A 13,375-nucleotide genomic window follows, 5' to 3' on the forward strand; every position below is an offset into this window, starting at 1 on the left:
GGCCTATGGGTGTGCATTGGATTTGCAAAGAGTCAATGACATTGTGTAGCAAACCCTTTACAACACGTGATTGTTCCATCTTAATAATAATAACAATAATAATAATAATAATAACAACAACAACAACAACAAACGTACTGGTCCTAGGTTCTTAATCACATATAAATTGATTTCTACAAAACTCTGTGACACTACACACTTTATAATGTATGTTTATTACACAGATTTTCACATTAAAATTCACAGAAAAAAAATCTGGCTCAAAAACTTGGAATAGAAACACCCATACAATTATTTTCTTTGACAAAATGATAAAATGTGCTTTTCTTAAACATACAAAGCCTGCCAAAAACTGCCCCTTTTAAATATGCAAACTATAAGACAGTAATCCTTCATTGAAGTGATGCAACACTGCATACTACAACTTTGTTTACCCTTCATCCAGTAAAGACAGCAAGTGCAAGCTCAGAGTTTTTGAGGACCACAACACTCAACGTATTATTTTAATAAAAAGACCATTGTAGCAACACCACAGCTCAACATTCAATACTTTGGGCCCCACGTGGCATTGTTTTAACTAGCAGAGCTTAAAGACAAGATGCTTTTTTTTAAACTGACTTCAGCCCAAAAGCTCTCCTCCCTTCTTGTTTGTTCATTTTTTTTTCATTAAAGCTGGCCGTAAGCTTGTTCAGAGTAGTACTGAGTCAACAATAGACTGATTTATTTTATCTTAAAATGTCGCACATACGATACGACAGCAAGTGTGTGTGTATACGTGTAAGTGCATGCCTGTACAGTGAACGAATGTGGTGTGAGAGAGATAGAGAGAGACAAAGGAACAAGTGTGTTTTTCTTCTCTTCTCTTCTCTTCTCTTCTCTTCTCTTCTCTTCTAAAAAAAAATGAAAACCCACAAGTGGTGCCATTTAACATAGCCAGGTGTGTGTGTGTGTGTGTGTGTGTGTGTGTGTGTGTGTGTGTGTGTGTGTGTGTGTGTGTGTGTGTGTGTGTGTGTGTGTGTGTGTGTGTACGTACGTACGTGCGTGTGCGCGTCAGTGTTACAGAGTGTGTGTGCGTTTGCGTGTGTGCGTGCGTGTGTTTGTGTGCATGTATGTGTCAGTGTCACAGTGTGTGTGTGTGTGTGTGTGTGTTTGTGTATAAAAGTGGTGTGTACATTCCCACGCTTTCACACGGATCGATGTGTGTCTACTGGGCAGCCGGGCAGCCGGAAGCTGTCGGGGACGGGGCTGTCCAGCTTGCAGATGATCTTGTAGATGGATTTCTTCCAGCAGGGGTCAGTGTCGCGGCCGCCCTGGATGGCGATGAAGAACTCCCTCAGGGCCAGCTCAGCCACCTCCAGGAAACGCTCGGGGACCTGTGGGTGGAGAGAGGATGATAAACGCTTAAATGCTGCCTATCTCAATGTGACTACCCCAGTTAAAAAAATAAAAACAATACAATACAAAACAACAGAAAAGCAGAAGGGTCAGCAAAGTAAAAACTCCCCCCAGAAAATGCTCGGGGACCTGTGGTTGAAGAGAGGACAATGCTTAAATGCTGCCTCAATGTGTATCAATGTGACAACCACAGTTTCAAAAAAGGTATACATAAATAAATATGACACAATAAAAAGTCCCCCAGAAAATGCTCAGGTATCTTTATGTGTGAAGACGATAAATATTGATAAGTGTACAATCAATGGGGATGATAAATGTACAGTACAGCACAGCACAGTAAAAACACAATCAAGGATACAACAAAAACACATACAGTTGCAGCACATTTTATTGTAATATACTGAATATATATATATATTTTTTATAATGTTTATAAATTGACATGCATTTAGCTTCTTTGGTATTATTCTTTTGTTGCATTTGATCATTTGATCTGTTATCAACCCTATCCATGTACTGTACAGTGCATTATAGGGCAGTAACGATACAATCACGATTTTTGACCGTCGGGTTCGATACATCCCACGATTTTTAAAATGTATCTTTAAAAAATCCAGATACAACATTATAAAATGAAATTATACATAAAACTATGGTAGTTTATAGGTACAATAGATTACAAGAGGCCACTAATCATTTTTTAAAAGCTCAAAAATAATAGTGATGATTATTTGAAGCTTGAAAGCACTATCACATCACATTATGTGCTTGTTTTCAGGACTGAAGGGTAAAAGTGTCGAAATTTTGAAAGAGCGCATCATGATTCTGCCTTCTTGAATCGAGATACAGTATCATGTCTCTGCGTATCACGTTTTCACGGTTAGATATAATATAGTTACAGCCCTAGTACTTTACATTACGTACATATATAGGATTGATAATAGAAAAATGAAGCACAAAAAAAGCAATCATCAAATGCAACTAAACACTACAAAGCCCAAATACACTTATAACTTATATTCGACTTATAAACTGATGTCAAAGCCTCTGAAAGAGCTTCAACCACACGCGTGGAGGAGGTGATGAAGCAAAATAATAATAAAAATATTAACTGCAATAAAACACCAATGACCTCAAAAGTCAGTATTTATTTGAATATATAACAAGAGTTCAGAGTCCATGAATACAGTTTGCCACTGTACCTAAACTAAGGGAATTTCATAAACTCTTTTAAGTGTTGTGTGCAATAACACTTTCCTTTTCAGAATAAAAATACTCTTAAATAGTAATAAATCATGCTTTGGTTGCATTTGGCAATGAATTATTGAAAAGACCTCAAATCCATAAACTTCGAATCACAAATGTTGGGCTTTTTTGTAGTAAAAGAGGCCCACACTCCTTAGCAGCATGTGTATGATTACAGCAATAGCAAATAGGCTACTCACAGCTATGATAATCACACATAAGACATTGTCCATCATACAACCATGAATTCTCTGGCAGATACAATTTTACAAACAACAATGTAATAAACATTTGTTGATGAGAAGCGACACCTAGATACTGTATTGAAAACATTGTGCAAATTTGCAGACGCATTGAATTCACACTCAAATCATGAAAAAAGAAAGATCACACACTGACTTAGTATCTCTCTCTCTCTCTCTCACACACACACACACACACACACACACACACACACACACACACACACACACACACACACACACACACACACACACACACACACACACAGAAAAAAACACACACACACACACACACACACACACACACACACACACTCCCCCGTGGTACCTGGTAGTCATTGCTCTTGTTGTAGTGCATGTTGAGGATGCGGTAAAGCTCAGAGTTGCGTCCCAGCCGCAGGGCCCCCTCCCGGGGCGCCAGCACACCATCCCGCACCGCCTGCCGGGCGAAGCGCTCCATCTGGATGTAGAAGAATTCCCGGAAGTTACTGAACCATTTGATGAGCTGGGAGGTCACGCAGCGGTTGAACTGTGTGAGGAGAAGGACACAGGACAACAGGACAAGAGCGGAGTGGCTTAGAACACGGCAAGCGGTTACATTTGCATTTGTTACATTACATTATCACATTATGTTGTATAGTAACACATTACAGCACATTACATTATTTACACTTCTTTTTCATATAATGAACCATTTGATGAGCTGGGGGACAAGAGGACAACAGAAGATCGGTGTGCATTTCTCGAAAACATAGTTATTAGCAGTTAGTTGCCGATGGGAAATTGCATTGCAACTAACAAAGTAGCTTACATAGTTAGCAACTATGGTTTCGAGAAATGCACCCCTGCTTAGAACACAGCGAGCTAGGATACTCACAGCACAGTGAGAGACTGTTCGACAAGTGTGAATTTGTTACACAGCATTATTGCGAAACATTGTCAAGATTCAGTATTGCCAGAGGCATTAAAGAGTTATAACAAAGTAATACCAAAGATTTTCTTAGTTCTATCACATTTAGTACAAACTCATCTGTAATCTGGAGTGATGTTTTTTGTAGTGCTAGACTTTTTTTATAATCATTGTTTTTTTGTAATCGGTAGCCTAATGGCCAAATTTCTACCATCTATCTGACTTTTCATATCCTCCTTGTGAACGGTGAGCTGGGACACTCAGACACGACACAAGTCGCAGTGAAGAGCTGTATGACTAGTGTGGATTTGTTACACAACATTATTGTATTACATGATGATTCAATTATAGCATTTTTTTATTACACCATATTTAACAGCTCATCTGTAATCTGGAGTGATGTAGAAGGATGTCATTTTATGTTTAAAGCGCTAGCGCTTATTTTTTCAGTAGCCAAATAGACATATTTTCTCTAATTACTACCCTCTACCTGACTACAAATCACTTCTCCGATCTGCTTTGAGCATGGTAAAGCTGAGGCACTGACAGACACACAGTTGCAGTGAAGGGCTATAGGACAAATGTGCATTTGTTACCATACATTACATTACCACAACAACATTACGTTAAATAGCCCAATTACAATATAGCAGACAGTTCTTTTTCATATAACAGTATAATTATTTGATGAGCTGGGAGGTCACATAGCAGTTGAACTGTGTGTGGAGAAGAACAAGGCAAAGCAGATAAGAAACGTAAACTGGGACAATAACACACGTTACAGTAAAGGGCTGTGGGGTCCATGAGGAGAGATGTCAATCCCGTGTTCAGAGAGTAAAGCCCATACCCCAAATTTGATCCAAGCAGCTCTGAATCAGTTGATAATTATGATTACTCAAGGCAGGTAGGCCAGTTCCTCAGTGAAGTCACCTGTGCTGGGAGGAGTATGTGGCGGTTTATTCTGTATACTGAGCCAGGTTTTTAGACACCTCTGCAAATTTGCAAATGTTGCATTACAGTATCACCTACACCTTACATTACCACATTATACTGTCTTTAAAGTACATTACATGACTTTTAGTTGATACTTTCATCTCATGTGACTTAGAAGAATGGCGTTTTGTGTTGAAAGTGCTAGTTCATGTGTTTTATAATCAGTTACTGGACACATTTTTACTCGCTAACCACAAAATACGTATTATCATGATGAATTGCACAGATATTAACATGTTTGAAAATGATTTAGCCTATATCTCATTTAGGTATTCATCCCTAAATTTATATTCCCTGTAAAAATGTTTAACATCATTCAGGTGATTTATCAACCACTATTTTCACTATAAAACATTCAAGATTGTCATCGTGAAATTAGTTGGGGAAGAATAATGGTGATCCTTGGCAGGGGTTTGGGGTTTGGGGTTGGCTACGTCGATGCCTGCATAGATTTGTTTTTGAAGTGCGGCAAGGAAAGAATGCAGCTGCGGTGTGTCCCGAGGTCAGTGTTAGGCCAACATGTAGGCGAAACTAAGCCCAACCGTTCAGTCATCCGCCATTAATAGATCACTATTCAGTCGGGACCAACCGGGTGTATATTTGTAGAGTTATGCAGAGTGTATTGTAAAGGGTTCACATTAGGTGGAGCTACCTTGAGATCAGGGAAATACTGTAGGTTTGTATATGTAAAACTCATCAAAGTTGATTGACCACAATTCGGACCATGTGTGTGTATGCCTACATTTGTTGAGTTGTGTTGACTGTATATGGGATTCACTGCATGCATTGAAGTGTTTCCCCCCAGCCATTGATTGATCACAATTCGGAACATGTGTGTGTATTTTTATTGAGTTGTGTTGACTATGTGTGGGATTCACATTATAGTGCCGCTACCTTGGCATCAGTAGAGTTATGCTTCCAGTATTTTATAGGGTTCACATGAGGTGCTGCTATACCTTAACATCAGAACAGTGCAGTAGGTTTGTATAAAAAAACAATACATTGAAATGTTTTAACGCCATTTATAGATTACTATTTGGGACCAACCGTGTGTACTGTATACTTGTAGAATAATGTTGACAGTATTTAAAGGGTTCACATTAGATTCTGCTACCTTGACATCAGGAACATACGCTTATTTAGTAGGCCTACATACTGTACATGAAAATTACATTGGAAATGTACTGTATGCATTAGAGATGCACCGGATCCTGATTTTTAGGATCCTGCCGGATACCGGATCCACTGCTTAAGATCCTGCCGGATCCGGAACCGGATACCGGATCCTACGAAAGGGTTGAAACACATGGCATACTCACACACGTGGGCCCTTTTTATCATGCTGGCTCAAACTATTTTGACTTAAAAGCCTCGGCTACCGGATCCTGGATCCTGGAACCGGATCCGGATAGTCTGAAAAACCCCTATTATCCTGCCGGATCCGGAACCGGATCTTGGATCCTGTACATCTCTAGTATGCATTTACACATTTTATTGCATTTTGGAAAAATATGTCTTCATCTAAATCATCCTGTCTTTTCCTACCTCCCTCCAAACAATATGTCTCTCTTAATCATTCCAAGGTGGCCCCGTGCACTTCTCTGTGGCTCTCATCTCTCCCTTTAGATCAGGGTTGGGGAATCTTTTCCATTCGAGGGGCCACCTCATATTCCTCCAAGGGCTGTATAAGTCCTCCAAGAGCCATACTATGAATGGAAACCAGGATTTCCCCGTGCACTTCAGGCCTATATTGAAGGTGGCCACCTTTAAAACAGACCCCACATTCTCCAGGTCACCTGAAATATATGTATAACTTAATTGTATTGTAAATGTAATTTCTAAGATTCCTTTACAAAACATTTCATGTGAAGCTGCATTAAACATTAACACTAACACTAACATTAAAATTATATTGGGGACCGGATAAAACGCCCTCAATGTCCCTAGAGACATAGGTTCCCCACCCCTGCTTTAGGTGTTGGACAGCCTAGTGTTTTCCAGGTTTGAAGGTTTGAAACCCATCCTTACCAATCCCTTCCTCCCACAGCTGAAGTGCCCTTGAGCAAGGAATCTAACCCCACATTGCTAAAGTGACTAACCAATACCCTGTAACAACTGTAAATCGTATTGGATTAACCCCTTAGCAGAGAGCCTGTTATAACCTTATTGTCACCAAAGTGGTAATGACCAAGTCTTACAGTACGTAACTGGCTACTTAAAGGTGCCCCCTGTGTAGGATGGTGGCCGGAGTAGGTATTGCAACTACTGTATGCTGCTCATTGAAGCTGTGCTGTCTGTTGTCAGATTTTATCTTTTCATGAATATTTACCACATAATAAACTAATATTTACTAGTATGACTAAAGTACAGTAAGGTTTGCGGCTAAAAATGTCTTAAAATTTCTGGACATTCAAAATGGCGGACATGGAGAGAAGATCCACCTTTTCATGTATGAAAAGTGCAATTTTCCCAGTCATAATGAATGGGGATTGTGAATGGGCAGAATGAATTCTGGAAATAAACAACTAAAAATATAACACGGTACACCTTTAAGACTATATACATTGCAGTAAGAGGCTACAACCTTTTTTAATTATTTATTTTCTTCAAATGCTACTATTACTATGTCAGAACGCTATAAAGGACTTTTAGAAAAAGCACAACAAAATACCTCCTCTTAATGTATGTTCTCTACAAGTCTTCTGTTGTCCAGTCTTGCACTTTAAATGTCTGTATGAGCAATGTCTACGTCCATACTGTCTATGTCCATGTATGAGTACTGTCTATGTCTATACTGTCTATGTCCTTACCTAGATTAGTCTATGTCTGCATGGGAGAGCAAGAAACGCAATTTCAAATTCTTTGTATGACCAGTGCATGTAAAGAAATTGACAATAAACTTGACTTGACTTGACTTGACTTGACAACCGTCAGCTAATGTAATGGTGCTACCTTGACTTGGGGAAGTAGGTTTGGAGCGTGTTGGAGCTGTGGTATATGTGATAAAAACCTTGACAAAATGTTGAGTTTTTATAATTATTTCAAGAAGAACTGGGGAAAATCCTTACTCCTCAAAGGGTTAAAAACCTCAGCCAAGTGTAATGTAATGGTGCTGCTACCTTGACGTCGGGGAAGTAGGTTTTGAGCGTGTTGGAGCTGGGGTAGCGCGTGTAGAAGAACATCAGTTTGGCTTTCTTCAGGTGGCATGGAGACAGGCCCTCTTGAGAGTACATACAGTCAAGGCTTTGTCCAAACACAGTCAAATGATTTACTATCATAAACTAATGATTGTATGTGGTTGTATGTTGTAAACACGCACATACATTTTAATTTAGCATTGGAAATATAGCATCGTCTTTAGGTCTGTAATGTCATTATGAGCAGAACCACATTGTCAGATTTGTCCAGATACAATCAAATAAAATGTAATCATGAACTAATACGTATCTAGATTACAAAGTCAGTCACGATCTTATAAAAGCTATGTAGCATCACTTTAGCCTTTTGTGTCTGATGAACAGGAGCACTCTTTGGCGAGGACATGATGGCCTCAGATTGAACTCCTCCCAGATATCTCACTAAGCTTGGGTGGTATTATATAAAATATAAATAATACCGTATGTTCTATTTTAAAATGATGACTGATTTTTGCCTTCAACAGGGGAAGAGAGATGCACTGAATTAATCCGAGCGGTAAAGGTAGAGAAATGTACTGATTAATACAAAAGACCTAAATTCATGCTAAACGTGTAAAATGCTTATAAGGAAAAAGGCACTGATGGAATGAATACCTTCTGGGCTACTTTATTCTGAATTCCACAGTGTACTCAAAACACAATTTTGTTGTCAAATGTATTTGTCAATGACAATAAAAAGCTCTTGATTCTCTTGATTGATTATAGAATCTAGCTCTCTGATATGCGGCAGGCAGAGTGACCACAGCAACTGGCCATGTTTAAAAAAATAAATAAAAAAAATCCGGCCTATCAGGTCAGATCACTCCACGCCGACATTTTGGTGCAGACCAAACCATCACCATGATAATAAGCTCTGAATGCACAAGTGCCACTTCAAAAACCACATCCCCCATCTCCCCTATTTCCCAAACCCAAAAAGAGGATGTGCTGAGGCCGGGTGGGGGTTGGGAGTGGGGATACTAGTACATTGTTATTATTACATTGCAGAATTCATCTCCGATTCATTATTGAATGACAACATCCGCATTTTGCATCACTAATACTGTCTACTGTGCAGGGCTATAACAAGCCAATTTGGCTAGTAGATGTTAAATCTTACTAGCCACACATACACCCCTTATCAGTCTAAGTGAGTGGTAAGTTTTCTTTCCTACCAGCCAACCTGAATTTTCACCAGCATTTGGCCAGTTGCGGGTGTTAATTTAGTGCCCCGGTACTGTGTAATAATACATACTTTCCATTTAGTACGTGTTCATATACAGTTTAATTTTTTTTTTTTTAAAGGATATGGATGCACCGAGGTAAAGGGACCCGTCCCCACCATCCAGTAGGCCACCCCCACCTCCACCTCGAATCCCCCCGTCCCGTATCGCTCCCTCCCTCCCTCCTCGCATGGAGGAGAGTGGTGGCTCCAGCTGTCCGAGGAGAGGCAGAGGGGGGAACGAGGGGCCGTGGTGGGAGCGGAAGTCCAGGAAGGGCTCTGGCGGCAGCGAGTCCTTGTGGTGGAGGGGAAGATTGGAGAGCGAGCGGGCAAAGAGGTGCTGCATGGTGTAGTGTAGCAGCGGCAAGGGGACGGCCGGAGGACCCGAGGGGAAGGCGGGCAGGAAGGGGTCCTTGGCACGTGGTGGTGGGGGCAGGAGAGCTTGCAATGGAGGCTGAGGGAGGTGGGGCATGCCTGGGCTGGATTGCGGAGGCAGGGGCCTTCCTCCTCCACCGCGATGACCTCCAGGTGGGAAGCCCGTGTGGAGGCTTTGGTTCCTCCTCTCCAGTGGCTGGTGGTTTCTGGGCACCAGCGAAGAAGCGTCAGCCTGCTCCAGCGCCTGGCTTAGAGTTGGCCCGCTGTGCCTCCGCTGATCCCCATCCTCCATGGTCGGCAGTCCCGATCCGAGCCCGCCGCTCCGCTGGTTGTGGACCACCAGCGCGGCGGACCCGGGCGGTGCTGTGTTCTCCGCCTCGGCATAGAGCCGGATCACCCTGTCAATGACTCGTGCCACGGCACTGCCCAGCTCTTGCTTGAGGGCCTGGGCGAACTTCTGCCCACCGCCGGGACCCTCCCACTCCCCATGAGTGGCCACACCACAGCCCACCCACACGCTACCAGCCAGTCCTCCTGCTCCTCCTCCTGCTCCTCCTCTCTCGGCGTCCCGCTCCAGCTCCACATCCAGGTCCATGGTCTCATCCGGGGTGAGATCGTCCATGCCGCTCACGTTCTGCTGGGAGGTTTTGCTGGACGAGTCCACAGGAGCCAGGAAGTCCTCGCTGCTGTTGTGAAATACACCATGATCTCCATCTTCGAGAAACATCTCGTCCTCCATCTCTGCCTCTGCCTGATCCATCCGTGCTTTCTCTCTCTCATCGTTGTCACTCTTTCTTCCTTTGTTGTTGTCTTTCCTCTGGTCTCCTCCTCCTCCTTCTCCTCCTCCTACTCCTCCCTGTGTCTGCTGCTTGTCGCAGGCCTTCCACACTCTCCTCTGGAGCTCCAGGAGCTTCTGACGGGTCTCCTGCAGCTGGAGCTTCAGCTCCTGCCGCTGCCTCTTCCTCCCCTCCCGGCTCCCTTTCCTCTGGTCCGGCTCCTGCTCTCCACCTCCACCGCCACCTCCACCTCCAGCACGCCCAACATCCTCATCCTCCTCCTTTCTCTTCTGCTGCAGAAATGCGTCTCTTCTCCTTCCCCTTTTCTCCTCTTCATCTGTGTCCTGGCTCTCTCCTCCCAAGTCCTTCTTCCCCAGATGGTGTTCCATCCTCAGCCTCTTCACATGAAGCACGTCCTGCCCCCACTCCTCTGGCTCCGCTGCCACCCCTCTCCTCATGGCTCCAGGGAAGAGGTGAGACAGCAACGTGGGCCCTGCCATGCTCCCTAAAGCTGCTGCTGCTGCGGCTGCTGCTACGGCTCCACCTGGGTCCCTCCCCAGCAGCTCGTCCTCCTGGTCCGGATCCTCCACCCCCACCGCGTCGTCGACCCCCCCATCCTCCAGCTCAGGCTCCAGGGACGGCGCCTGGAGGAAGGGGCCTCCTGGGCCTGGGCGCTGGTGGTGGTGCTGCTGCTGCTGGCGGTAGCCACCCCAGCTCTGAGAGGCGCTGCTGGGGTGCAGCAGGGGGGACACCAGGGGTGGGTAGGCGGAGGGTGGACTGCCACCTGGGTAGCGGCTGGCTGCTGACGGAGCGCTCCCGGAGGGACTGCGGTACAGGCCGAAAGGGCACATCGGGGACGACTGCTGACAGAACAGATCAGACGGGGAATCCATGGTGGCCGCCCCTCCACTTCTCAAATTCCTACACGGAAGTAACATATTGTTTCACATGTGAGAAAAGACAATAACGAGCCAACAGAGCTAGCTAGGTGTGTGTTGTGCAAGTTCAAGTTCATCGCCCTCGCCCATTTCAGGATTATCTGTCTCATCTCATCTGGCACTTTTTTCTACTATGCTTTGTGCTGTTCTCGTTTTCCTGTTATCAGACCATGGACAGCTGTGGCTTCTGTTTATTCAGATTGTTTATTTTATCGCCTTTCGCTCCCTCCCTCTGTCTCTGTCGCCCGCACACAGATGGCGGGAGGGGAAGAGGAGAGTAAATATTTTTAATGAGATTATTGTGGGTCCTGGAACACGACCCACTAGTGTACTTATGTGCATTTGGAAACGGTCTCCTCCGCGTACGTGTTAAAATAATAACACAAAAAAGAGAGTGGTGTGGTTCGACGCGTCCTTTGCCACACGTTACCTAACCATGCACAAAAAACCGTTGAAGTGGTGATAAAAAGTAGGAGGAAAATGCGCAACCACCAAAATAGGAACATCAGTTCAGCGATTATGCACTGTTGTGCATCTGCATGCAAACAAACAGCTGAGTGGTTGAGTAGGTCATTCAGTGAAAAAAAATAATGGATGTAGATGGTTCGGTGACTAGATGAGCAGACGCAGAGGACAGACAGATATTGGACACGCTAAAAAGAACGATTTAACTGCTTTTAACTTCACAAATGCACGCTGCTCAAAAAATATAATAACGGTGCGTCCTTGATGGCACATGAGCGAAAGGAGAGATTTAGACATATGGGCATTACGCCGTTACAAAAAATGAACTCCAATAATCCTGCCCCGAAATAGATTAATATCAATTATTCAAACATCATCTTCTTCTCATTTAATACAACACAGATGGCGTTGCGATTACGAGTAGATTACCAGCAATGTCGGACGTGAAGAATAAAATCAAATGCACTATTGCGATCGAGCGCGTTCAAAAAGGCACCGGCGCACGAAAAGTTTAAAATGTATTCTACGGAGAGACCCAAGGAGCGATCCCAAAGTTGTCTTGAACAAATTAGATGAGTCTTCGCCCGCTGCTCACACAGCTGCTACGGAACTCCGATGCTGCTCCATCTGACGCAAGGGTATTCATAAAATGAAACCGTAGCCTACGTCGCAGATGGATAGATAGCCACAGACAGATAACCCCGATTTAAGTGCACGAAAAACCAACACGTTAATAACCTCATCAAAAACTGCAAAGTAGGTTTTGGAAACTCACATGTGGTATATGGCGAACCGGGAACAACTCCACTCCTCGGCGTTTTTGGAAATGAAGTGTATATTCTCCTCTAATCTATACTGTCACCCTGACCCTCTCGTTGTTGGTTCCTCTCTCTCCCTCTCCCCCTGGTCATCAACACGGAAAGCGCTGTCGAGTTTCCTGTTATTGCTATCTGCCCTATCTCTCGTTATCCATCTCCCATCCTCGTTTACTATCGCGTTGTAACTGCTAAGTGGGCGAGAACATGCGTAGAGAGGTGCGGACGAGAGATGTCTGTATCTGAGAGAGTCAGTGGCCCCATCCCACACCATACATCACACAGGAACACCCTCCCTCCGAATAAAGCGGCACACACACACACACACACACACGCACACGCACACGCACACACACACACACACACACACACACACACACACACACACACGCGCGCACACACGCACACACACACACACACACACGCACACGCACACGCACACACACACACAAATTCTACACCCATACACACACACTCCACGTGGGGTAACAACCCGGCAATGGGAAGCTTCCTCCAATCAGAGTGAGCTTCATAAAAAATAAATAATTAAAAAAAATTGGTAGCCTGTGCCACGGCTGCTGCTCCGTCACAGCACGGCTGGTCATGTTGAATCTCCAAAGCAGACGAGTAGTGGCCCCGATGGCACCCAGTTAGGCTATTTAGGAGACACAAGAGTAATTTCCCTTGACTCTCTCTCTGCCTTAAAATAAACAGTGAGACAGGTGGATAGACCAAAACGCTGTGCGCCAAGCAGTGTCATTTTAAATATATATTTTTTTATAACAAATCAATCTAAATGAAAAGGAAAATATCACAGAGTTTG

The 13,375-nt window shown here is 43.8% G+C and overlaps 1 protein-coding gene across 2 annotated transcripts in view; it reads right to left on the bottom strand.

Moving 5' to 3' along the window:
* Positions 1–231: 231 nt before the first annotated feature.
* Positions 232–13,375, bottom strand: part of prox3 (prospero homeobox 3) — a 13,417-nt gene continuing 273 nt past the window's right edge. Inside the window, exons 1-5 of one of the 2 annotated variants that reach the window (XM_063187042.1) lie at positions 12,513–12,856; positions 9,272–11,255; positions 7,905–8,012; positions 3,211–3,411; positions 232–1,373 (exon numbers count right to left, since the gene is read on the bottom strand). In XM_063187042.1, coding sequence (XP_063043112.1) covers positions 1,185–1,373; positions 3,211–3,411; positions 7,905–8,012; positions 9,272–11,255; positions 12,513–12,514 — 2,484 coding nt within the window. In that variant the 5' untranslated portion in view covers positions 12,515–12,856 and the 3' untranslated portion in view covers positions 232–1,184. Of the gene's footprint in view, positions 1,374–3,210; positions 3,412–7,904; positions 8,013–9,271; positions 11,256–12,512; positions 12,857–13,375 lie in introns of those variants that run through there. The other variant, XM_063187043.1, reaches the window with a different exon arrangement.

Source organism: Engraulis encrasicolus, chromosome 21 (assembly GCF_034702125.1).
Source record: "Engraulis encrasicolus isolate BLACKSEA-1 chromosome 21, IST_EnEncr_1.0, whole genome shotgun sequence".
NCBI classification, from domain to species: domain Eukaryota; kingdom Metazoa; phylum Chordata; class Actinopteri; order Clupeiformes; family Engraulidae; genus Engraulis; species Engraulis encrasicolus.